General features: G+C 37.3%; 1 protein-coding gene across 1 annotated transcript; it reads right to left on the bottom strand.

Annotated features, from left to right (window-relative positions):
- Window positions 1-732: 732 nt before the first annotated feature.
- BRMS1L (BRMS1 like transcriptional repressor) lies at window positions 733-26,320 on the bottom strand. Its single transcript, XM_052782641.1, has 10 exons — window positions 26,106-26,320; window positions 18,813-18,903; window positions 15,612-15,739; window positions 12,131-12,210; window positions 9,351-9,447; window positions 8,839-8,922; window positions 6,588-6,652; window positions 5,078-5,117; window positions 4,073-4,199; window positions 733-2,345 (listed from the first exon to the last, which is right to left on the bottom strand). Exons 1-10 carry the CDS (start codon window positions 26,239-26,241, stop codon window positions 2,222-2,224), a joined length of 972 nt encoding a protein of 323 aa, XP_052638601.1. The 5' UTR covers window positions 26,242-26,320; the 3' UTR covers window positions 733-2,221.

The raw sequence follows: 26,320 nt of genomic DNA, 5'->3' as shown, positions 1-26,320 counted from the left end.
AACTGTTCAAATATTAAAAAGTTATATAGCATGTACCAAACATAATTTGTCTAGGCATGGAACAACTAATCAATTATAAAAAAAGACCAACCTCATACCTTTCCAAACATATACACAGAAGTAATTACATGTAAAATGGAAAGCCATAGCTCAGTTTCTTGGACTTCCAGTAATGGAACAGGTAGATCCCAGTTGTTCGATCATTAACACATATTGCTATGCTTATTACCTGTCACGTTGATTTGAATGATGTTTATTCTGAATAAAGAAGCCACACTCACCAAGTATCAGTCCAAACTGCAGGGCCGTACAAAGCAAAGTTCTGCACCCAAGGAGATCAGATCAGAAACAGCTTTAGAAATAATCAATTGCAGCTAGAGGGGTTCAGAACAGGGGAGAGGCAAGAGGAAAAGGGTGAATTATGGAAACAGTTTAGGGTCCCCAGCATGCCCTAAATACAAATGATTTCAAGCACGTCAATAGCCAAGAGGTTCTTAACAGTGCTTACATTGGATTTATGAACAGCACAGAATAGTGCTTCCATAAAATATTAAAGAAAAAAATTGTAAAAACAAACAAAATATATACATACAAACTCTCAAAATTCAGAAGTGCAGGTCTTCAAAAAGATTTAGGCCTTCTGAATACTTAAATAGATTTCCCTTTAGCATTCGGTATATCAGCAATTCCAACAAGACCAGAAATCCAAAGAGCAAAACAATATAAAAGATGTCCACTATCACAGATCATTTATTTATATACCAAGTTAAAAAATACGAATATTTTATTACAAAAAGTTTATCAAACAACTGTATACATACAGTTCATATTGTTAAAAGCCAACATGTCAATTGATACTTTTATGTACATTTGATTAATAATGTCATACAATTGTAGAAAAGCATCACTCAGAAGAAACTGATTTGGCATTTGGAAAGTAGTTACCACCCTGCACTAGAAGAGACAATTAATAGAGGAATAAAACATTTATATGTTACAATAAAAATACTTATTTGCTGTGATCTTTTAAAGCAAATGGATGCTTTCTTTCTCCGAGAAGAATCATTGTAAGTGGAGATTAAAGTGCACATAACCAACGCATTAATAATTCTTCAGCAATCCCATCTATCATTCTAGATGTTCCAAGCACATCACAGTAACATCAAGGATTTAAGACTTTTCTCCGTGGCTTAAACAGTAAGATTTAAGAGAAATTCAGCTTTCTAAGCTGGATGAAATAATTCTGGTGTACAAGATGAAGTAGGGTACAGAAATTCGGAAAATAGCGTTTGGTGAAAAAGTCAGTGTAAATTTTCCCAGATACATGATTCCTGGGAAAATATTTTCTCTTTGAAAAAAAGATTCATAGTATTTCATACAACTGTGGATCAAACAAGCGGAGCATGCAACAGTATTTACATAACCATCCCCGCAGTCATTCTTTGTGGGCTACACATAACACAGTTTGGAGCAACACTGTCTACTTTATGCATAAATTTTGCCGGCAGTCTGGTGGAAGAAGACAAATATACTTTATGCATAAAATTTTGCTGGCAATCTGGGGAACAAGAAAAAAAAAAATCACCAACAATTTGTTTACTATAGAGTAGGGTCCTAAACTAGAAAAGTGCTCCTCAAAAAACATAGCTCAAAATATTGGCTTTGACTCATTACAAGCAATATAATAAACCTTACAAAATATAACACAGTCAGTACTAGCAGAGCTGTCAAGGGCAATAATTTTAATAAATCAGTCCACTTTGGATAAAAGAATGCTTATGCATGTTACAATCTATTCAAAAGCAACAGCTGAAAAGACTAAATTTACATCCACAAAAGAAGCATGACATGCTCACTGAAAATGAAGTGAGTTGCTGGTAACTATGGTTATAATTTTTATCACACCAACTTGTCACCAATGGAAAAAAAATATTCCCCCCCCCATTTTACAAATACGAGAAGTTCTGAGCCATTATACTTGAAGAGCATACTTCATATCTTAGGCACTGGACCCAATTTAGAGGTAAAATGTCTGTCAACTTGATTTAACATCCTCAGGTTTCTGAAGGCCATCCATATGACATTTACATACAGCACTACAAATACACATCAGATACTGCTGTAAATTTATAAGGAATACAAAACACTATTAAATACAACTTTCACCCCATGGCACATCAAGCATGGCAATACCACTTCTTTCATATCTGGTTAGCAACAGTCAGTTGTGGTTATGCTTTATTGAATATTTTCCTTTCTGTAGCTGAGAAATATACAGCTTGGACTTGCTTCCATCCGGTCTTTTAAACCAAACTTCATCATGGTTGATTGTTGTAATTATGGCACTACAGGAAATGAGGGAAGAAGGGTCAGGGGAAGAAAAACAACAAGAATTTAGAAACCTCATAAGCTAATAAATAACCTCAAAACTGCAGCTATATTTCCATACAGTAAATGAAAATATGCATTAGTTGTAAATGCTAGGCCCAAAAGATACTGGCTCCATTGTAAGGATAGTTTTAACAGAATTCTTTGGTAACTGCATGTGTCTCTAGTAAAGGTATTGAATTTTTCAGCCATCTATCTATTTTCTTCTCCTATGAGAAAACCCTCAACATGTACAAATATTTTATTTGTTTAAAAGAACAACAGTCACCCATAGAAAACACAACAACAGACTACCCATTGTAAAAAACAGATCTGTTGGAAAACATACCCAGAAATTACTTCGAATACAAAGTATTTAGAAAAAAGTTAAACAGATTCAAGCCCAAGATTTAAAGCAGAAAAAGTATTCAACTGTTAGTCATTATACCAAGACCATAGAAAATAAAGTCAAAGCCTGATTTACCGAATCACTCTTACATGAACCCTGCTTTTATGCTCCTTGTGGTAAACCTTAACACAAATAGTGAAAACAACCCCCTCCCCATACCCCCTAGGAAAAAAAAAAAATTCAAGTAGAACTGATGACAAAAAAAGGCTCAAATCCAGAGATTAAAACAGTTAATGGAAGAAAGATCTATCGCATACCGACTGCGACAAAACTCCCTCCAGGGAACTCTTCAGCCTTAAAAGTTGCTGAAATCTTGAAAAGCTGGGAAGTTCCACTGTATGTTTGCCCTGTTAAGCATCAGCTTCTGGCTTTTGTCAGACACTGGATACCAAGATCTTTTTTTGGCCCGGCATAATTGCTATGTTCCGCTAAACTAATTCAGATTTTTTTAAATTTCAGAAAGAATATATAGTTTACTAAAACACGTTCCTGTGTCAGCCCTGAATAAACACCAAAATCACCAAAATCTGTTCCCCTTCACCATACACAGGCAAGAAAAGAAATAGCCAGTTTTCCGGTAAACTACTGCTATATCAAGTTAAAGTTAATTTTCCTGGGTAGCTGTGCATATTCAATCAACATTGCACTTAGACTGATTTGCCCCATTCAGTAAGAGGTAGGATATAAATTTAATTTTAAATATTGTTTTAAATATACCCATCTTTTAGAATTTACAAATATTATCCATACAGAGAAAATACGTTTAGATACCTTAAACATTCAACCAAATTTGCACTGTAATATTTAGACCATTCTCAAGTAGAACCTTTGTTAAGAAAAGGAAATACTGTAAAGAAAGTTCCAACTCTTTTCTTTCAGAGCATTAATCAACTGAAAACAAAGCTCATCTTTAATGGTATAAAGCGTTTTTCCATAATAAAGTATTTTTAGATGGGCCAACAGATCAAATTCTCAAAGCAAAAAAAATCCCAAGATACTAAAAAAAAAAAAAAAAAAAAGCTTACTCAAAGGCTGTTCAGAAACTAGTAAGAGCTTAAATTGTTAGTGAGATCCTAACTTGACAAACACCTCATTACCTTCAGTGAAGTCCAACCTTTACTAGCCTCTCTCAGAACTCCAGCACTCAACCTTCTTTGATAATGCCTGTCTCCCAAGGTGAACTACAAATGTTCCTGAAGTGGCAGTATTTCTAAATAAGCCTTATTCTTCAATGCCATCATCCTATCTAATGCTTAACATGAATGCACAGAGCTGCATAAACTGAGTTATCTTTACCTTGTAGGACATTCATCTTTCTTATCAATGCATATTGTCTGTCCACGTCCATACCACTCTCCATCATAATAGAGTCTTCCTTCTTCAGATCTAGCACTATGTAGATGCTTTTCTATTTTGACAGGTGCTAAAATGATCAATAAAACCATTTAACATTGACTTGGCAGAAGTCAGTTAGATGTTTAAATACACCTTCATCAAGTTATTTACATAGAATACACATTTTTTTCCATTATCAAAAGTAACCTCTCTCTTAATAATTGCAAGAATGCAAGAAAATTGGAAGCAAGATACCTTTTTATTTCCAGTCAGATAAATTAAAAGTTTTATTTCCATTTGCTGATAGAAGGTATCTTCCCCACAACCTTCATATGTGTGATATGAATTTTCAAAAATCAACTAATGCAATATAGAGAAGACTTCAAATGGCAGAACCTGAAACCTCTTCATCAGCTCATTACCACAACATGCAGGTAGTAATACATCGCTAAAGAAATACACCACCTGCTTGCCTCCGCTCCCTTTTCCTCCTTACTCACCATCTCCAAGTATTTGATTTTACCTAGCATTAACATGCTTCTCACCTCAGTGCCAAGTATCAATTACCATTCCTTTCCCATAGCTCTACTTTTTCAGGGTTGTTGCTTGCAGTGAATGTGAGCATTGTTTAGAATGCACGCCTAAGGTCCAGATGATCTCAGTTTCCTGCCTCATCTTGTGTAAACACCAGCATAGCTTGCTAATATTAATTGGTGTAACCACTTTTAGAAGTTTAAGGTTTTGTTAATAATTTTCTAGATTTCATGTGTCAACACAATCATCAGCAATCAAGCTACAAGTATCAGCACCTGAGAGAGGGGAAAGACAAAAGCCACATCTTCCAGCTACCTCACCCCACCCTCCATCACTATACCAGGGATAAAATAAATATGATCTGCCTAGATGGAGTTTGCATCGTTGCACACAGCAAGTTCTGTCTTGTGAAGCCAGACAATGTTTACTTACGTTCTGGCTTTACTCTGTGTGGCCCCAGTGTAGCCATTGCCTTGAAACACAAAAGAAAATGAAGTTAGTCAGCAAGCATAGTCTTTTTTCCTTAACTGCTGGATTTAATTGTGAAGTTATGTGCAGTGTAGCTCAGGATACTTGTTTTCACATGCAAAAATCACAATCAGAACAAATCTAAAATAAAAGTGTGTTCAACAGTGACTTGGTAACCAAATAAAACAGCATTTTGAGGGTGAAAAAAAAAAAATCACCTTCTTTAGTAAGTTTTGACTTCAAATAACTCAGGAGGTTTTCTAAATTAAATCCTCAAATTTGCTGTTACGTAATTCCGTCAAGAAAATACAAAATTACATTAACTCATTCTGGAAAACAAAATGCTATATGAACAACCTAGTCTTTTGATTTATACATTATAAGCTCACAAATTTTCTCTCAAGCAAACTCTAGATTACACATAGTATTAAGGCAGGTTTAGAAAAAACTCTGAGAGTTTTTTGGGGTTGGTTGGTTGGTTGCTTGCTTGCTTTTTGTTTTTTTAAATTATTTCCAGAAAAGGCAAAATCCCCAGTAGATTCTGGGTTTGTTGCTATTGCTTAAAATCATGTTACACTACAGGAAAGAAATTGAGGGAAAGCTATTTTGTGTCTGTTCCTCTGACCTGATAGGAAAAGTCAGACAAGTTTTCACATAGACATCACATTTTACTCCTTGTTTAGGAAATATGTACAAGTATAAAAGCAGGATGGAAACTGACTCAAAGCCATTTCCCACCAAGTTTTTGAATTCACCTCAGTAGTTTGCTAGTCCATAAGCTGGGAAGCACTAGGGTACTAGCAGAAATTTTCTGACTGCAGAGGTGCAAGGCAAGGGTAGCGTTTCATTACAGCAAGTTACTTCAACGATATGACAAAAGGCACTCTCCACTTAAAACCTGGATTTATTTTTTCAAATACATCAACTGGTCAAACAAATTTTTCTTCCTGAAAACCCTGATTGTCTTATAATCAGGGAAAAACACAGCATTTGACTTTATACCAAAAAAAAAAAAAAGTATAAGGAGAGGTCAAAGCATAGAAAGCTTCATAAAATAAACTATTTACTATGTGAAAACATACCATATGATATATATTTAAAAAAATCTTAATTTAAAACAAAATCCTATCAAACTATTCTATCATAGTTTCTACCCAATTATGCTAGACTCTGAGAAAGCAGACCCTCTTGACACAGGCTTTAGGCTCACTTTATCATGGAAAATTATGGACTACCCATTTTAGAGATAACCTCTTTCACCACTTTATTGGATTCCTCTGCATGATTTGGGTAGAATCAGAAAAAGTGTAAATAACATAGCTTGAACTGGAATGATTAGCTGACTACTAAAGAAATAAAAATCTATTTAGAGTTTTGATCATGTAAGAAACACATTTACATATTTTTAAGATGCAAAAGCATTAGACAAGAACCCAAACCCCACAGCCACTGGCATTCAATCCTTTCATCTTACCTTCCTTATTGTTGTCCAGTCTTCAAGTATATCAAGGTCTTGTAACATATAAACTATATAGGGGCGTGAAAAGTTAGGGAAAACTCTTTTAAACAGCAATAATAAAAATACTTTAATGTCTGTAGAAAGATATTAATAGCTCTGTTCTGCCCCTCTTTCACAGAAAGAACACCTACATGAAGTGAAAGCTCAGAAAAGATAAATGCATCTTTGAATTATGCAACCTAGAAGTACACTTTAAAAATTATTAAAAGGAGGTAAGTAATAGTATGTAGATATTCAGACTACTGGAGTTCAACAGGAGGATGAGATAAACAATTGTGATACAACCATTCTATCCCATTCTATTTGCAATACTACAAATTACAATTAAAATTCTCTGCAATTTCAATATACCACTGCAAATCAGCATCTACACTAGTATCAGCTTTAATAAAATCATTATTTTTACGGTATTCTGCATGATATTTCTTTGACAGCAAAGTGTAGACAGCACCACATCTCTGAATATCAAATATCCAAAGAACAGGAAGTAGAAAGACAAAGCCTCTTCCTTGAACTATCAACTGTAAAGTAAAAATTGTGTATTAGAACAATACGTGAACTTCAAAACAAAACTCCACATAGCACAGCTATTCCATTTCAACAGTCTTCAGTTTTTACTTTGTTTCTCCCCATTTCAACTCTGAAAAACAAGTTTAGAAAAAGGTGCTATGAATGTTTAAAAACTAAATGTCCTAAAATGGGATATGAGAGCTTTAAATTACATTCCATTTGAAATTTTAAGAATCTTTAGCCATTTTCAAATTTGTTTTCCTCTAAATAGCAACGAATTACAAATCAAAAGCCATGTAAAATTTCTACATATTTGCTTTACACAGATGTGTACAAACTGACAAGTTCACAACTATTTTAAAATCATAAGCAAAAAGAGCAAATTAATTTACTTCACAACTGAAAGTATTTTCAGCCTTATGAATTGCCTGAAATTGCTGGGATTTTAGACCTAATACTATATTAGTATTTTTTGTTTGGAATGTATTCTAAAATGTCAAGGTAGCTCATAATTCACAGAATCTGATGCTATTTATATGGACAACCTGAAGACAGGGATGACTGAGAGCTAAAGAACATATACTTTCACACAACCTGGCACTGAAATTACTAAAAGGAGTTAAGAAACTAATGAAGCCAGTTGTACCTGCATTGTTAATACCACTTGGCTTTTAAGCACTAGTTAAAAAACACCTCTACTAAACTGAATTTATGACACATCCTAATGGAAAAAGAGTCATTATTAGGACAAATCAGCCATCTGGAGTGTGTTCCAGTAAAAACCATCCAGAAGAAGGGTGTCCCAGTGATGACAGTTTTTTCAGAAACTTCTTCCTTCCCACCTTCTCCTTACGTTATAAAACCTTGTGGAAGTAGCAGAATTTTTTGCAGCAGCTTAGCAATAAAGAATGGCCTTTATAACGTATCATGTCAATACTTAGAAGTTGGTCTCTTTTAGGTAGTCTGCATGATTCTGGCAACTTCTAACCCATCACATCTCTATCCTATAAAAATCTTAGACTGGGGGTAGGAGTAGAGAGAACACTCAGTTTGCAAAGGCATCTCCTTCTTTCTCTGGAGAAAGAGGATACCGTCTCTTAGGTGTTATACCTTAAAAAGTTTCAGCTGCACAGCATGCTTGTCAATAGCTATGAAGAAGTCATCAATGCAAAATTCTTCAATACTATACTCACTCTACAGGAACCCCAAACCCACAAACACGCACTCCCCTCCCCCAACCATCTCAATTCTTGGAATTTTAAACTTTTAATCAAAGAGGGTTCTAAAGTCTATGGAATTGTTAAGAAGTAATAAATTGAGGTAAAGATGTCCCAGTAGAAAAAGCAAAGCTGTACAGGAGAAGTTACACAAGTCAAGTTATACTTTGCAAACATAATGCCTAACTTTTATCTGCTTTTGCCTTAAAGCTGTATTTTTTTAAGAGTTAGAAAAAGCAACTTTTAGAAATATTCTCTATATGAAACTAATAGTTAGATAAGAGAATCTTAATTTCAATTTTCATAATGGGATGTGTCAACATGGTTTCTCCAATCTGAATTAGAATAACATCGGCCATGCAAAAATGAATTTTGAGAATGCATTATCACTGCAACTTTTATTAATGACATATTTAATAAGACTAGCTATAAAACAGTAAACACTACTAGAAAGAACAATGATTTCAGTAAAAGGATATCTGATACAACAACAGGTTTCTTCTTATCTGGACTAAATGGATCCTTCCTTTTCTTCCTGGACTGTAGCTCATCGTTCCATAATTCTGAAAAGACATAATAAGAATATGCTACGAATCAGAAACATTTACATGTTTAGTTCTTTTTACAGCAGAAAACATTGTCCAAAAATGAAAAATAACACATTTTCTGGTGAGATGCTGTTTCTGAACAGAATGAAGGTGTTACATGATTATGTAGTCGTAGATTAACACCCTCAAAACACACAAGTGATGCTGAGAATTACTGGAGCAAAGTTCGTTTTAAGCTTAAATTCAACCCCGCACCCAAAGTCTACAGCTGAATAGCATTCTACTGGATAACCTGAAACTAACTAGACATGTATGTCTACAGTCAACTAATCAGTAGCTACCAGAAGATTAAAAAAAAAGACTAAAAAAACCCCAAAACCCAACAAAAAAAAAGCAACACCAAACAAACAAAAAACACCCAACAACTTTGAATTTTCATCCACCTGAGGTAATGTCAATGCTATGCCTGTCTTCTTCAAGTCTTCTAATCTTCTCTTCTAGTTCACTTTGTACAGTATCATACAACAGAAGCTTTTCACTCTAAAAAGGCAAGAAATTACACTTTTTTACATTACTAAGTTCTATCATCTAAATATATATGACAACAATTTAAAGCCTCAGTGGAAGGAAGGTAAGAGTACCTTTAGGTGAAAATTTTTCAGAAGCCATAAAGCATATGACATTTCCCCCTATCCACTTTCTTAGCATGAGATCCTACCTCCTTAAAGACAGCACGCTCACTTGGCATAAGTGTAAATATAGTTATCAAATATCAGTACCAAGAATAACTAAGTATTATAAAAGCATGCAGCTAGATCTCCAGAATAACTGTTTGTATTTTGACACAAATACAGTATTTTCCTTTTGGACAGCAAAGATTTATTCACGGTGAATAACAAAAGTAGTGACCTCTATGCCATCTTTCACTACAAATCAGAAAAACTAATGTTTTCATGGAAAGCTTTTTATTAAGCTGCCTCCAATATTAATAAGCCTGCAGTCATTTATAGAGAATTATCATCTATTACTACAGTATTTATAATTGTCTCTTTTCATAGATCTGAAAAATACCTTCCCACAGAAAAATTTATGGAGCATAAAAGATAATCTGGATAGTTGTGAAAGCAAAATTGTCTACCTTAAAGCTGTGAGAAACACTTTTTCTAAAGCAGTGCTTTAGAAAAGTTAGCCAGTTCATCCTATTAAAAGGCAATTTCTGATCCAAATAGATTAACATAATGCCTTCAATGTTAGATGTATCATTACCGCTTTTTACGTACAAACAAAACCACACCCTGACATGAACTTGCTACAGCATTTTGTGCAGTCTACACTCTCTTCCATCTCTAAGTGTTTCAGAATGAGAAAATCAACTTTGTAGTAAACCGCTCTCAATTATAGTCCACCACATAGGACTGATACCAAAATTACATAGTGTCTGTATTGATCAGTTACCTTTTTAAAGGCAGCATCAAAAAACACTAAACTCTCTAAACCAGTAACTTGGAATTAAGCTAAGGTCCAGCCTCAAGGAAATAAATTTACTGTTCTTTCATAAGCTTGCACATTTCCCAAAACACAAATAGGAAATACAGCTGATTATTACATTTTAAAGTTAATTTTCATTGAGCAACTTCTTTAACAACTCTGGAAAACAGAGGGCTTGGACTTACTCACTGAAAAAACAGCTTAAGCAGCACAAGTCACTGTGTCTAGCTATTTGCTACCATGTCTCTGCCAGAAGCTGCAGTCCCTAGAGCCAAGTCAGCAGATGTGTGTATCTCAACTGCTCCTGCCCATAGCACAGCATACTAACAGAAACTTACCTTTACCAATGTTTGAACTAGTACGCTGGAGTGAAGCAAAACAGTTGAGGAACAAAGAACCCTGTTCTACTAAATGGCTGTCATGTTTACCATTCCCTTCAAGTTACAAAGTATTTAAATTCCAAAGACCTCCTTTCATATATTTTTCAACCCCTAATTGTAAAAAAATTTCCCAGTAGAATTGAAAAGATGAAAGCCTCTTACATATATGTGAAATGTCAAATGAGTGTTATCTGTTCTGAGACCATTTTAAAGTTAAATAGTGTTTGTGTTTAGACATCTGTTTTGCTTCAAGCATTTGGTGACAAATAAGGTGTGAAAAGCTGTTACAGGCATCAGAGGCATTCTTGCTGAATGGTTATATTCCAGTGGAACAGTGATTCTACAAGCAGCACTGCTGACTTTAAAGAGCTTTTCCCCCAAGAGACCCTTATTGGATGGTGAATATTTGAATTCTGAAGGTTTCACAGTAGAAACATAATAGTAAAACAAGGGACAAGGACCACCTTAAAGAGAAATAATATATAGCCAAAGCAAATCATTCAATCATGGATGAGAAACCCTGCAAGTTCTACAGGATTCTGTCCAACCTCAGGAATATTCACAGGAGCAAAGACAGTCAGTAATGAGTGGTCCTTCATTACACCTTGTTCTTTCCCACGGCATCAAGAAAATGGCAAGTTTTTTAGAAGTACACATGCATATTCTTGCTTTACTGGTATAATAGGAGCCACAGACTTCAGGAATGTAGTGAACCACTCAGAAGAAAACACCTTTAAGCAACTGTAATGGGGGGCTGAGGAGTACTATGATGCAAACCTCAGGATATAAGCAGCTATGTTACAGCATTGGACATACATGTACTTGAGCATTTGTATTATGGTATGTAGTAGTTAGACACATAATCTGGAATGTTTATGTTCAAGGAGAGAAATATATTCTTCCTGTAACTGCTCTTGAAATGACAACTCTATCACTGGCTGTCCAAGGCATCTTAAAAAGACATTATTATTACTATTATTATTGTTGTTGTTGTTAAAATGTATGGTGCTTTGTGCTAATGTCAGATATTTTAGTTACTGTCCTTTGTAATCTTTTTATAACAAAGGTAAAAAAAATCGTGGGAATGAGAATAAGGTAAAAAAAAATTATGTAGGAATAAGAACCTGTTAATGAAAAATAAGAAACCTTAGCTACACTTATATGTAAAACCAAACTAATATAAAGCTAATTTTTATATGCTTTGAATAACCTCTTACGTGAGCTTAAATATCACAAGGCAATTGCATTCAAATAGCAAATAATAGCAATAATAAAAACATGCACTGCACTTGGAAACCATGACACACAGTAAAGTTGGATGAGATTAGCTATCGATGTAAAATAGCTGGCACAACCTCACAGTGCTGTCGAGAGGCTTGAATTTCACATTCATACTTGTTCTTCACAGATTCCAGACAAAGCTCTCTATAGATACCTGTAATCAGACAAATTACAGCAATATTACTTTCCTTAGTATATCTGATTTCAGAATTCTCTTTTGAGACTGCCTGCAAGTCCTAAAACATGTACATACTGGAAAGTACAGATATATTATATTGGGCATGTACAGTGGCTGGCTGCTTTACAGAGTAAAAATAAGAACAAGTAATCTCTTAATTCTGAAGAGTTGAGGAAAAAATAAATGCTATTTTAACTTTTTCCCCTATCAGTCAACAAATTACACCAGCAGTCAAGCTAACTTTACAAAATAGGTCTATTTCATATTTCTGATCAAATTATCCTGGACATCCTCAGTCTTCAAAACCATGAAGTACTAAAAGCATCTTCTATTTTCTAATTAGAGTTGTAAATAATGTTTTAGGGTTTTTAAATAGCTAGAAAACTGAATGAAAGAATAAGCTTTTACAAATTAATATTTGGAATAAGGCTTACTTTATAATGCATGACCTTAATAAATCACCTCAACTAACGAGACTGTTCCATTCTTAGAAATAGCTACCTTGTAATACAAAAGATACTGCTTCTGAGTATTAGAAGCATTTCTTATACCTTTCTGAAAACGTGTCTACTAAACAGACAGCTGAAAAAATCTGAACGGTATCTGAAATGTAGTATGTGGCAAGTACAGATAGAACTTGATTTAATATATTCAATGAATTCAACACAAAATACTTAAATTGTTCCAGATTACCATCTTGAGGAGTTAAGTTTGCACACACACTGGTGCTGCCTAGCAACTGAAGAACTCCCCAAAACAACTTCCCTTAGAATTCAGTTGACTATAAATTAATACAGTACAAGAGGAACAATACTGCCACTGGCAATTCCTCTGAAAAACAAACCACAAAATACTATGTCAATCATCTTTCTGCTGTGAAGTCACTTTTGATCTAGAATTCAAAATGTTCTTCTCTTACATCAGTATGTTAAGCTGGCTTTTTTTTTTTTTTTTTTTTGGTAATATTTATGGCTGGCTGGCATATCTAGGTCTACCAATTTATAAACACTGCTTATTTGCCTGAAATTGAGCAGTACCGGTATGAATAATTCTAGAAGAAACAGTTGTATTCCTGACTTGCTGAAATAGTCAAGATCCACATTTTGTGTGAATAGTGCTCAGTGCCTTAGAAAGCAGAGGAACACAAGTTTCTCTTCTACCCCAGATGCAATTATATCCATAGTTTAGCTAAACGTAGTTTAGCTCTTTCTTTTTTCACCCCTTCCTCCCCTCTCTCAGGTAGAAGTAGGTCCTTAGGGGTTACCTGCTGGAGCTCAAGCCCTGCTACTACCCACTTCTGTCAAGGCTCTCAAACAGTAAGAGCAAATAAGCCTGTTCTGCAGTTTCTTGCTGTCATGGTTTAACCCCAGCTGGCAATTAAGCACCACACAGCCACTCACTCACTCCCCCCCGCAGTGGAATTAGGGAGAGAACTGAAAGGGGGGAAAAAAAAAAAAAGAAAAAAAAAAACCACCAGTAAAAGTCGTGGGTTGATATAAGAACAGTTTAATAAGACAGAAAAGGAAGGGGAAATAATAATAATAATAATAATAATAATAATAGAATATACAAAACAAGTGATGCACAATACAATTGCTCACCACCTGCTGACCAATGCCCAGCCAATCCCCGAGCTGCTGTGTCCCCCAGCCAACTTCCCCAGTTTATATACTGGGCATGATGTCATATGGTATGGAATATCCCTTTGGCTTGTTTGGGTCAGCTGTCCTTGCTGTGTCCCCTCCCAGCTTCTTGTGCACTCCCAGCCTCTGCTGGCAGGTCAGTATGAGAAGCTGAAAAGTCCTTGACTTATTATAAACATGGTTAGCAACAACTAAAACATCAGTGTGTTATCAACATTATTCTCATCCTAAATCCAAAACACAGCACTATACCAGCTACTAGGAAGAAAATTAACTTTACTCTGGCCGAAACCAGGATACTTGCTTTCTCTGGAATAATTTTATCAAATCTCATTCAGTTGAGGAAAAAAGGAAAAAAAAAAAAAATCCTGATCTCTAGTCTCAACTTCAAGGAAACTTTTTAATTTTTACCCTGGGCTCTTTTTACTTTGGAACATGGATCTTCAATGCTGCTGAAGACAAATCGGGAGAGCCTGTAATATTCTGCCTATCCATACCCACCTACATGAAAGCACTTACAGCCAGCCACATTTAAAACTGAAAATCAGAAGCCTGGATTAAGGTTGCTTTTATATCAAACCTTCTGCAAATTCATCTGCAAACCTTCTGCAAATTCATCTGCAAACCTTCTGCAAATTCATCTGCAAACCTTCTGAGAAACCCAAGTGGGCTACTTAGGACTAGTCAAGTAAATTTGAGTTAAGATCTTAAACCACAGAAATTCTGGTTCACCAGCTGAGGAAAAGCTTTATGGAGAAGACCAGGAGGCAGTGAAATGCAACAGACCAAAAGATTTCAAATTCTCTTCATAGCCTGAAGTCAAAAGTACCAATGACGACATATTGAGTAGCACTGAAGTAGCACTAGTATTACAAAAAGTATAAGCAGGCTTGCCATTTTCCAGTTTGCCTGCACCATGCTTCTGCTGAATTTCTTAGAAAAGACATTAGCATAGCTTCTCTGGCTGGAGAGATCATGACTATCTGCCTTTTGGCTCTCTGACAGCCTGTGTTAGGTAACCCCTAAACACCTGAATTACTCCTAAATGAGTTGAGCTATAACATGAAAAGAACTTACAATAGGGAAGTACAGAACTTTGTCTTCCTGTAATACCACTATTCCATATGACTGTACGGTTGTATCCCGGAAGAAGATAAAAGTTCTTGTCTGCTTCTTCCATGAGCATAAAAGCCTATCTAAGCATTAGTTTTAATAATTAAAATGCAGCTTAGATCATAAAGCTGCTAAGGACAAGAGTTGTCCTCCTTCCCCAGATGAAACCGGAGGATGGGAGGAGTAGAAGAGACAGAGACTAGAAGAGCAGAAAAAACATGATCATCTAAGATGATCTGGCAAGAACTTCATGAGATAGCACCTACATATCTCTTCATTTCAACACTGACCAGTACGCAGACTTGATCCCAAATATTCTAATAAAAATTATTACTGTTTTTAATTCAGTAATTTTGTGCTTACTACACACAGACAGACACCCATTAAATGAAACATTAAAAAGCCATATTTTTAGTGTCATGTTATTGGGCAACTTGTGCAAAGAGGTAAGCAACCTATTCATTTTTACTTGAAAAATATTTTACATTTAAAACTATGCCACAGTATTTCTAACTTTAAAACACACTCCTTTAACAATTCTAAAGCAAAAAAAAAGACTGACCTTAAAATGCATAGCAAGTTTATACTGTTGAAACAGCAATACTCATTTTACATGCCTACCTGCCACCTTGGTTCGGATTTGCATATTTTCTTGTAAAGCTGCCAATGGTTCTAAATATTCAGGTGCTTTTCCGGCTATGACCTCTTGTAGTTTTGCATCCACTTGGCTTAATCTTTCTTTGTAAAGTCTTAAAATAATAGAAATAAAAAAATATGTATTTTATTTAAAAGCAAACACAAGTTAGAATATTTTTAAAAGAACTATTCTGCATCTCTCTATTAATGTTATGGAACACACACTGAAGCAAAGTTAAGATTTGTTACCATTTGAATTTTCCAATACATATTTTCTTTTTGAACAATATTCCTCATGTCTACTAAGCCTTTCTGAAAAACACATGCAGACAATCAGAAGTGTAAAAAGTAGAGATAAAGTGAAATGTATCTCCACCTCTAAGGAAGAAGAAAAAAAATTGCAGAGCTGTTAATAGGATTGAGACAGAGTAGGAGGTGAATCAACATGGAAGAGGACAGGAAAGGATGCTACAATACATAATAACAATATGGTTACATCATGGGAGAGAAAGACATTTTGTGGATAGAAACACTCATTCACTTTCGTGTTCACATATCTGCTCCCACCCTACCATAAACCAAGGAAAAAGAGAGGCAGGCTCATTTAATCTCCTGTGAAAATCCACATATTGCATACTATCACAAATATCAAGGGATGATTTGTAATTGACATCTTCCATTCCTGTCAAAAGGAAGTGTATTTAAAATATTTTTACCTAGAATTCATTCCTTCTGTAAAAGCTGATATTTACTGGCAGACAATGAAGAAATCTGCTTGCATTTTGAAGAATTTAATGTATTATCAATTACAAGTATTTAAATCACAATAAAGCTCCACTCTTTGTAACTGATAACTTAAATATAGTGTTCAATGGTAGAATCTTCAATATAAACAGTTCTTCCTGTTCTCATTTTTTATCTTGCACCTCACAATCAAAAGCTGTAGAATTAAGGCAAATGTACAAACCCTGTTGTATTTGCTAAGAACACATCAGATGTTATCTGTTTACACAGATATATCTTTGTTATATAGGTTTATGCAGATATAACAGATGTCTTTGGGACAGGGACGCTGCTTTTTTACTTGTTGAAAGTGCGTAGGTTAAGTAATGAATTAGACAGCAGAAAGTTCATATATACTGATACATCAAGACCTCCTTGAGAAATACTTCCCATTCATCTGCCACCAGCCTGGTCATCATTTTACTTTGATGACAACTCCATAGTTCAAGCACGTACACCTACCTAGCAACAGTCAGTGATCACTCCACTCCTTCTTACCTGCAAACTGTTAAGAGTATGATACACGCAATCTGTCCTGCAGTCAACTGACATAGCCTGCAGCTGATCGAAACCCAATTGCTGGGCTCAATCCTTGATGAGCATGCTATGCACACAATGGTTAACACAGCACTACAGCAGAATTATTTATCTAGAATATAAGCACAGGTGCACAGCGCACGTGACTGGGTGGATCACTAGCATTCGATTACACAGCACCAAGTTCCAGCTCCATCAGAGCAAGCACTTAGGGACTGGGTGCTGCCAGCACTTGGTACCATGCAGCAGTTGATGGACTAAAACTGTTTATCCAGTACTTTCAAGCAGTGATTTGCCTAAAATGGGTAACTGCTATCAACCACTGTAAACCCTACTTATCTCATTGCATCCAGTTTCCCTGAAAAGGAAGAGGAGGCAGACGCAATCACTTCATCATCTCTGCTATTGGTTGTGACTAAACATCCCATTGTTTACGCATCTTTTTCTTCTTTCCCAACTTTATCACACCCCTACTCACTCATCCTTCTTCCATCATTCTAATGCTTCTCCCAGTATTCCCACCATCACAGTTCTTCCACCCCTACAAACATCCCAATCTCTCAACTCACCAGTGCCTACACAGTGCCTTCCTCCTCAGATACCACAGCCTTACCACCTCCCAAACACCATTCACAATCCCTAAATACACCGAAATACTTGCCTCCTTCCTCCCAAGACCACCCTCCTTCATATTCACTCCTTAACGGTTTGTTTCCACAAACTGTTTTCAGTCATCCAAGCTGCCCAACAGATGGAAGAGTAGGACTGAACTCAAAAACTGGCAGTTTTCCAAATGCCAAACCTGTCAGTACCGACTGGCTCCAATACTCATCAGTTGGCTCTATTTCCCAGGTTGCGCCATGCTCAGCCCAAAGAAGAACAGCAGGACAAACAGTCTTCTCTAGACACTGCAGCAAAAAATTGCTTGTTGGGCAATTCTTTCCAGACCCTATTAGATAGAACTCACAGCATCCTGTTCGGCAAAGCAAATTGTCTCAGTTCTGCAGTAGAAAGAACTATCTTACAACATAAACACGCATCTGAACTGTAATGACACCTGACTAGATTTTCAATTAAAATACATGCCCAAGAATAGACAAGGTCTCCTCAAAGTTTCACTTGTCAGGTACCTGATCAAGTTAGTTGACAGATTACCACCTATTTAAATTGGAACAGATGCATCTAGCTTGTCTGGGCATGTGAAAAAAAGCCAACTTAAAATACATACAAAAGACTGGCTCTAATACAAATGAGATTCACTTCTGAGTAACTGTGGCTATTAATTTTCTCTTCTACTTACTAGGTCTTTACTACTGATATGGATATTATGGCAAACTACAGAGAGCTAACAGTATTTTCATTTTTTTTAGTATTGGCAACTGTTTCGCAGTAACCACAAGAAACTTTCGTTGGTACCAACTATAAAAGCTGCTGTGATACCCTGCAAAAAAAACCCTAATTTCTTACTTAGCAAAGACAGTGCCTGAGTCTGTCCCACATATATAGAAGGATGAGAAAGATCTTGAATAACTAAATAAATAAATCCACAAATTTCCCTAAAATCACAATTCCTTGGTTCTGCTAAGGATTTTGATGCAATAGACCCACACTAGCCCTTCACTGCAACAACACTTCAAAACCATTCTTATAGCAAAAGAGAGAATAAATAAATAAATAAATAGATAGATAGATAAATAAATAAAGGTATTCTGGAGCAACTGCCTGCAAATACTTTCAGAACTCCAAATCCTTACTCTTCTCCAAAAGTAGCATCCACGTATATGAAAGACAAGAAACACCAGCTGCACACAATATTCTCACAGAATGGATCTTCAAATGAGGCACTTAAAACATTAAAATACTTACTGATCTTTAAGGTCTGTAAATTGCTTTTCAAGATTGGACATTTCATCTAAACACTCCATTCTTCTTCTTTCACAGTCCTCATCATCCATTTCTAAGAATAAACAAAAAGGTAATTTATTTTGAGCAATGTAATGTATAACCAAATAAACTGGATATTTTGTTTCTAATTAATTTGAAGCAAGCCTGAATTTTAGCCATTATATTATAGCAGAATATGAGAAATCATTTGCCGTATAAACTACAAAGTAAGAAACTTAGATCTAATTCTAGAGGAAATGTAATTTTTATTCCTCAAAACAAGAAACAACATCACTGTAAGAGTTCAAGTGGTTAAATTTCATGACTGATAACACAAAGTGTGCCTCAGAATGTGTGAAACAGAGAAACTAAACACTGAATACCACAGCAGACAAAAGGCACCATTAAGCATGAAGAGTTATAAGCCACCACTGAAAATTCAAGTTTATCCTGAGTTAGTATGAGCAAAAGCAATCCCTCCAAAGCAAGCACAGTTCAATGTTACATTTGTCATATAAAATAATGTCCATCAAAAAAAAAAAAAGAAGTAACACTTCGTTTTGAAAACAGGTTTCATCCTGTTCAATTGGGAGAGTTCTCTGAAGCTGAAATATTAATGTAGAAATATCTGTTCATCTTAATGACTGCATTTCTAATGAAACACTTCTTAACCTGCAAAGTCTAGAATTTTGCAGAAACTTGATTTTATATGCTTTAATTTAATTACTCTTGCTGCATAAAACTCTTTCCAGTTTTTGTTTCAATTTATATTCCTGATTTTTTTTCTTAATTTACCTAGTGTACATAACTGTAAAGTATAATAAATACCCACTTTTTGGCCAAAAGTTTTACCACTTGCCATAGAGAAATCTGATGTCACTAAACATCACTTATTACCTCCACTGCCTTTTCTTAAGAGTAGGAAACAGAAAAACTATGCTATAAAATTCTTGACTCTCTCCCACTTTTCCCAGAAGAAAAAGGCGGCTTTGTTAAGCCATATTCAGAAGTTAGAGATGTCCTGAAACTGCTTTATAGCAGCAGTATCTCCAGGAATTAGCTCTCTACAGTTATGGTACAACTGACCAATTACCAGCCAGTAGAAGACATGCAGAAGAAGGGATGGCCACGCAGTCAGGAACTGGCGCTGAACTGGTGCAAAGAAGCCAAGTGTTCGAGAGAAGCGGCTGTCCTAAGGAGGCCATGTCCATCTAAGCAGTTACTCTGTCAAGAAAAATCCTAACTCCTGACAGAAAGGCAAAGTAGGATCCTGAACCAAGCAGAGACAGCCTGAACTCACTCTTCTAGACCATAAACAATCCTCAGCCTTTCGCTTCTTCCTCATTCACATTTTTCCAACAGACACAGTTAACTGCTCTATGCCATCTCCTATACAAAGTACAGAAAGGAGCACGCAAGTCTTCATCCTTACTGTTGCAAGAATATGGCAATTTGCAAAGGTGATGAGGTGAAAGGAGTAGCTTCAGGGCCAGTACAGCTACTTTGGAGGATCTGATTAACTCAGACCTTCCACTCAGACTTCTCAACGTATGAAGTTTTCTGCACACGGCTTCTTCCTGAAATTATTACAAGCTTTTAAGACTAAAAACTACATTAGCCCTCTCTGCCTGGATATGAAAACTAGCAGGCAGTGGAGCAGTATTAATCTGTATTACAACGGTACCTACGAGTCCAAATCAGAAACCTACTGCAGTTTGTCATGCTACAGTTAGTACAAGCAAAAAAGAGTATGTAGAAAGTTTTAAAACATGATACAACCTGAAGTATTCGAAAGCAGAATGAGAAAATTTAAAGACAGAACTTCAAAAAAATACATTGAATGCTTAGCACACTGGAGAGGGTGGGGGAAAAGGGTATCAGGCCATTAAGAGATACTATTTTATTTTAAAATACTGTTCTCAAAAGTAAGGCAGATCCTGAATCCCAGAATAAGGCTGAAAATCAGATTAAAGAGCAAAGTTTTATTTGGCCGTCCGACATAATACTCAAGCCAAAATTGATTAGGCAACTTTCAACTTGGCAAGATTTAAGGAATGTGGCAGTCAAATTACTTGAAGAGTTGTCTAAAGCATTTATGTGCTATAAAAACAAAGCTTCTTTAAAATTTGAAGGCACCTCCCTGTGAAGCCAGACAGGAACAAGCACTGGCATACTGATAGTTCTCTCGCTTCATTCCCAAACTCAAATATGTGTTTCAGATGTGTTCAGCTATGCTTTTGGTTCTAAGTATGTCTTAGTAAGGAATTAACTCAGAAGCTTTTCCTTAAATTAACATGTATTTTATTGTTTGTGTAAATTTAGGGACTACAAATCAAAGAAAACAGATTAGAACTGTAACCTTGGCTGAGGATCAGTGCAACACCCACTGTTGGAGGGGAAGGGGACTGCATCTTACGTTTTAAACTTGTGTTACAAGGAAACTATAATGCGTTGGTATTGGAGGACACAGCTGACTCTCTTGTAGATACTGAAATAACACACAGCTCTCTCCAATCTCCCCTCAGCTATGTATACACTCAAAAGTCTTTGATCTTCTGCCTAGAAGTCTACATTCTACCCATCATGCATACTGAATGGTAATTCACACGCTAAGTCACTCTTCAATTGTTTTACCTTTATTCTGCCTCCAGAAAGATTCATAAAAGAATGAAGATTTTCAGAGTCCTGAAATATCTTTAATTCCCCAGTTATGGAACTTCTTCCCCGTGGCCTTAAACAACATACAGATTGGGGAATATGCAGTACTGAAAAAGTAAGAGGTTTTAGGATGATCAGATCTCATGGCTTTCCAGTCGAAAATTTACATCACTGGAGGCAGAAGAGTCCTCATTTCATATTAAAACACTTGCTAATAGGGTCATCCTGTCTCAACACTTCAGATTTCCCATAAAGTTTCGTAGTGCACGAAGTATTTAGGGTATTTTTAAACACTTTCAAAATCACAGTCATTCTTCTCCTACTGTATTCAAGCAGTCCAACTCAGTAACTAGGGCAGCCCAGTTTAAAGACAAAAAAAACCCATAGTACTTAAAATGTAACAGTGCCTAAAATAGCTTTTTTTAATAAGCTGTGGCCTATATAAAGCTCTCTTAAAAATGGCCAAATTCTCATCTGGGATTGTGAGCATAACTTGTGGCTTTTTTATTCATTTCTAATATGCTATCCTATATCCTGGTCAATAAAAAACCCAATACTAAATACAAAGCAGCAAGAGAAATTGGATAGAAACAGTGCCAGCTCTCAAGGGCAAGTTATGCTTCTTCTAAGTGCACCTTCCGTATTCTCAGGCACCTACTGGAAAAAAAAAAAAAGAAGGCTGAATGCAAGTAAAGCAAACTACAAATTTAACAAAAAAAATCCTTTCCTTCAAAATCTTCTTTTCTTATTATTACTAATTTTAATTAAGACTTATTTATTGTGGTGCTAATCATCTTATGTCTGTAGGAGCAATATGCTTCCATGGAGTACATTCATATTTGTCAAGACACTGAGACAAGCATGTAATTTCCTGTAATCATCTCTGTTTAAGTGCTCCCTTAAAAGCATTTCCTCTGTGGAATGCAATAGAAATTATCTGGAGAGCTTCTTGTATTGTTTTTAAGAAACATTCACAGACTACATTCACTTAAAACACAATTCCTCCTTCCTCCCCCCTAATCCCAGAAGAAACCAAGACAAGGGCAAGACAACACAATTGCTTGCCTTCAAGAAAAATCAACCAAAGTGTCTTTGAGGACATGTAAACTTCAAAGTTTTCTTTAAAAATATCAATTAGCACAACTACAAATGGGAGCAAAGGCAAGTTTTGAAAAAGAGCAAACTTCAAAGCTGGAACTAACAAAGACATTTCTCTCTTAGCCAGTCAGGGAGTTGGAGGAGATAAAGAGTTAAGTTTACATCTGTTATACCAAGCTCCCTTTCTCACACAGAAAATTACATTTTTTTAGACATAAAGATTAGCTAGAATAAAAAATGAAGAAAGGGCATTCCCAGACAGCATCTAGCTACAATACAAACTGGGAGGGTAAGATGGGCTAAGTAAGCAGTGGTTATTGTTGCAGTGCTGCCCCTGGACCTCCTTAAGGAATCCTTCACAACCCTGTGCCTCACCCACCTACTGCCCAATAAGCTTGTATGTTCCTCCTTTGCACTCTCTCTGTTTTCCCCTGAAAGTATATATGTATATCAGAACTTCTTGAAAAGCCACCTCCATGAATTTCTTATCCAAAATACAGTATTCCCTTTTTAGTCCATGTACAATTCTGATAATAAAAAAATTGAAGCATGCTTTCATAAGTCACATCTGAAAGGAACAGAGCAGGTTGCTGTGCAAACAAGGACATAATCAGATATGCTCTTCCAACTTAAAACATGATTACCTCCAGCTGCTTGCCCTGGTACCCTCACTCAAGTTCACCTTTTTTCCAGCATAACCACCAGCATACACAGATGCTGCCTAGTTTAGGTTTCATCAAAACAACACAAGACAGTTTAAGCACATTTTTCTGGCCTTATTTTTCAATGGAATCACTTTGAGAGAACGAGGGTAAGGAAAGACTGATCAGCCTTACTCGGCAGCAGATCTGTAATTCTTATCAATATATACTCCAACTACAACAGGCCAACTGTTTATAAAAGCTGTGCATACATTCAAGTTTCAGTACAGCATAGCTTTGAAGCCAGTCCCGTGACTGGTCCAGCTTATCAGGCACTGGGTCAGTTTGCAGCAGTTTTGGTGAACACAAACCTAGTTATTTTCCTGTCGAGTTAAACCCAAAGCTTCATTCCACATACTTGTCAAATGTATTCCAAAATCTATGGTGAACACAAGGGTTTGAAACAATGACTTGTCCTTCAGGCAGCTTCCAACCAAACATATTCAATTCAGGCTACATAATCTGAAATAAACCCTAACTACTTTGGAGATGTAGGGGCCTCAGCACTACCTACTCTATTCTAGAATAAGAGCTACTTATTCTCTATTCTTGTTTTGCTAAATCAGTTGCTAATACAGACAAAAATAAAATCACTATAACAATTTTGCTGACTCTTTCAAGCCCATACCTGGATGTGGTCCACAGTTCACTGATTGAAGAGATCTCCTGTGTAGCATTGCATTAGACAAGAGAAGCAAGATCTTCCCTCAGATGAGGGAACAGCCCAGAAGTAAAGAACTCCCTGCTCCAGGAGACTTCTTGTCTAAACCTGTACAAATCATTAGTCCCAAATTCACAACAATGTGTAGGTGTCCAGTTAACTGATTTAAGTTGGAGGTGTTCACATATTCTCACAAAATTGCAATTTATGACTTATGCTGCTATTGAGCTGCAGTTATCTAACCACTGGTTTACACAGTCCCCAGTGCCTCCCATTTACATATGAGATTCTTCACTGAGATGTTTTCACTAGCTACTTCTTTAATGGGTTGTTCTTCTGATGGCTTAGCATACAAAGGTCCATCAAGCATCGAAGGCAGTGCAAGAAAGGGGACAGGAAAGCACAGCGTACCAGGAACAGTGGGTAAGGACAAGAGGCAGAACAGTGGCAGCCAGCAATCCGATCCAGGTGGACAGCCATGGACCAGCAGCCTAACTTGTAAAATGGGGTTCAATCAGCAATACTTGCCAGCTCAAAGGCATGGGGGACAAGAAGGGGAAAAAGGAAAAAAAAAAAACCAAAACACAGGAAGCTCTGTATAAACCATGGGCAGATTACCTGGATTTATGGATTAACCAAGGCCTTTACTGGGGGATCAACTCTGGTGCAGAGTTAGTATTAACTCAGATCAGGGTCTAAGGGAGTGACTATACTCTCTCCCAGTATGGCAGCCACACTTTCCCAGCACTACTAGAGTCTTCACTCTACTTTTGCAGAGTCAGCTTGGCTGTCTCTGTACCACACCTGTGGGGCTGCAGCAACTTGCTAGCCCATGCACAGCCCAGACAAGGGCAAGCTCCACGAGCCCACGTAGAACCACCATAGGAGGGCTTTCCCCGAACTGCATCAGTCAGTGTGAATATAAAAGCCATAGGATTTAACATTCAAGATCTCCCAGATCTTTTAACAACAAAAATGAAGAATTAACTGTACATTGAGGACTTTAACACACACAGATAAACCAATCAGAAGCCAACATATGTAAAAATATAATTTGACAGCTGCCTAATTTGTCAAGTTCATGGCATTCCAAACCTTCCACTGTGCCAAGCACAGCACTTGTGCCACAAGTCAATGTGCTAGTACAGGCATGGGACAGGATCCCAGCAGACCACTCTAAATCACTTAAGCTGCCAGAAACACACATCAGGACCACAGCTAGCACTGAACACAGCTACTGTTTTTCAGCTAGCCCTTCTAGTGACAAAGATCCTGCTTATGGAGCTTACTTACTTATGGGCCCCAGTGATTCCAGAGCAGCAATGTACGAATCTGATGATCGGTACGTTTCCCAGTAAGTGACCATTTTATAATTTATCCCTTGTAATTACAAGTGAAGTGTGAGCAGATAATAACCTTCTTCTAACACAGTGGAAATTGAGTATTGAAAAAGTAATCATTTTAAAGCCGGTTTCACCTACTAATATTCAAAATCTACAGTCCAATTACAGAGGAAGCTATGAAAAAAGGAAGGGACCTTCAACAGAGCAGAGGTTGAAATGCTTTGCAAAGGAGGCCAATGGTACTGACAGGGTTTCCAATACCCCTCAAAGACAGGCCTCAAAACATCTAACTGAAATTCACGATTTTGCATATGAGGAAATACGTACGTGTATACGTATGTACACACATGTATGCCTGTATTTCGTGTGCATGCATGCACACATATGTATGTACATATGTATGTATGCCAAGCCTTTAAGTGCAGACCTTAGCGAGCACCCCCCCGCCCTGCAGGCCGTGCACTCAAGCCCAGCAGGGCACAATCCACAGCACCTACACGGAGCGGCCCGGCCAGCCAAGCCCGGGTGCTAGCCGGCTCCGGAGCCGGCGGCTCGGGCCGAAGTGGGGTTTCCGTGCCCATGCGCCCCGCCACGTCCCTCCCCGCCGGCCGGCGGCCCGAAGAGGAGCCGCGGGACCGGAGCACGGGCTGCGCCGGGCCGGGCCGGGGGGGCGGGGTCACGGAGGGGGTGGACACCGGCAGCCACCGGAGCCGGGGGGCGGGACCGGTCTCTCCCCCGGGGCAGCGCGCCGGGCGCCGAGGCAACGGCCGCGGCGCTCCCCTCAGAGGCGCTGCCCTGCGGGCGGCCGCGGTACCTGAGCTGTCCCCCTCCTCGGACACGGACGAGCTCTCGGTCTCCTCCTCCTCTGAGCTGCTGCCCTCGTTCTCCCCGTAGTCCACCTCCATCTCATCGTGGTTGTTCTCCTTCTTCTCCCGGGAATGGACCGGCATCGTCCCCGCCGCCGCCGAGCCCTGGGACAGCCCTTCCCGCCGCCGCTCCGCCGCTGCCGCCGGCCCCTCCGCTCCTCCC

Source organism: Harpia harpyja, chromosome 3 (assembly GCF_026419915.1).
Source record: "Harpia harpyja isolate bHarHar1 chromosome 3, bHarHar1 primary haplotype, whole genome shotgun sequence".
Classification (NCBI taxonomy): Eukaryota; Metazoa; Chordata; class Aves; order Accipitriformes; family Accipitridae; genus Harpia; species Harpia harpyja.
The sequence above is the reverse complement of the archived record's forward strand: the minus strand, read 5'-3'. Positions and strand labels throughout refer to the sequence as shown.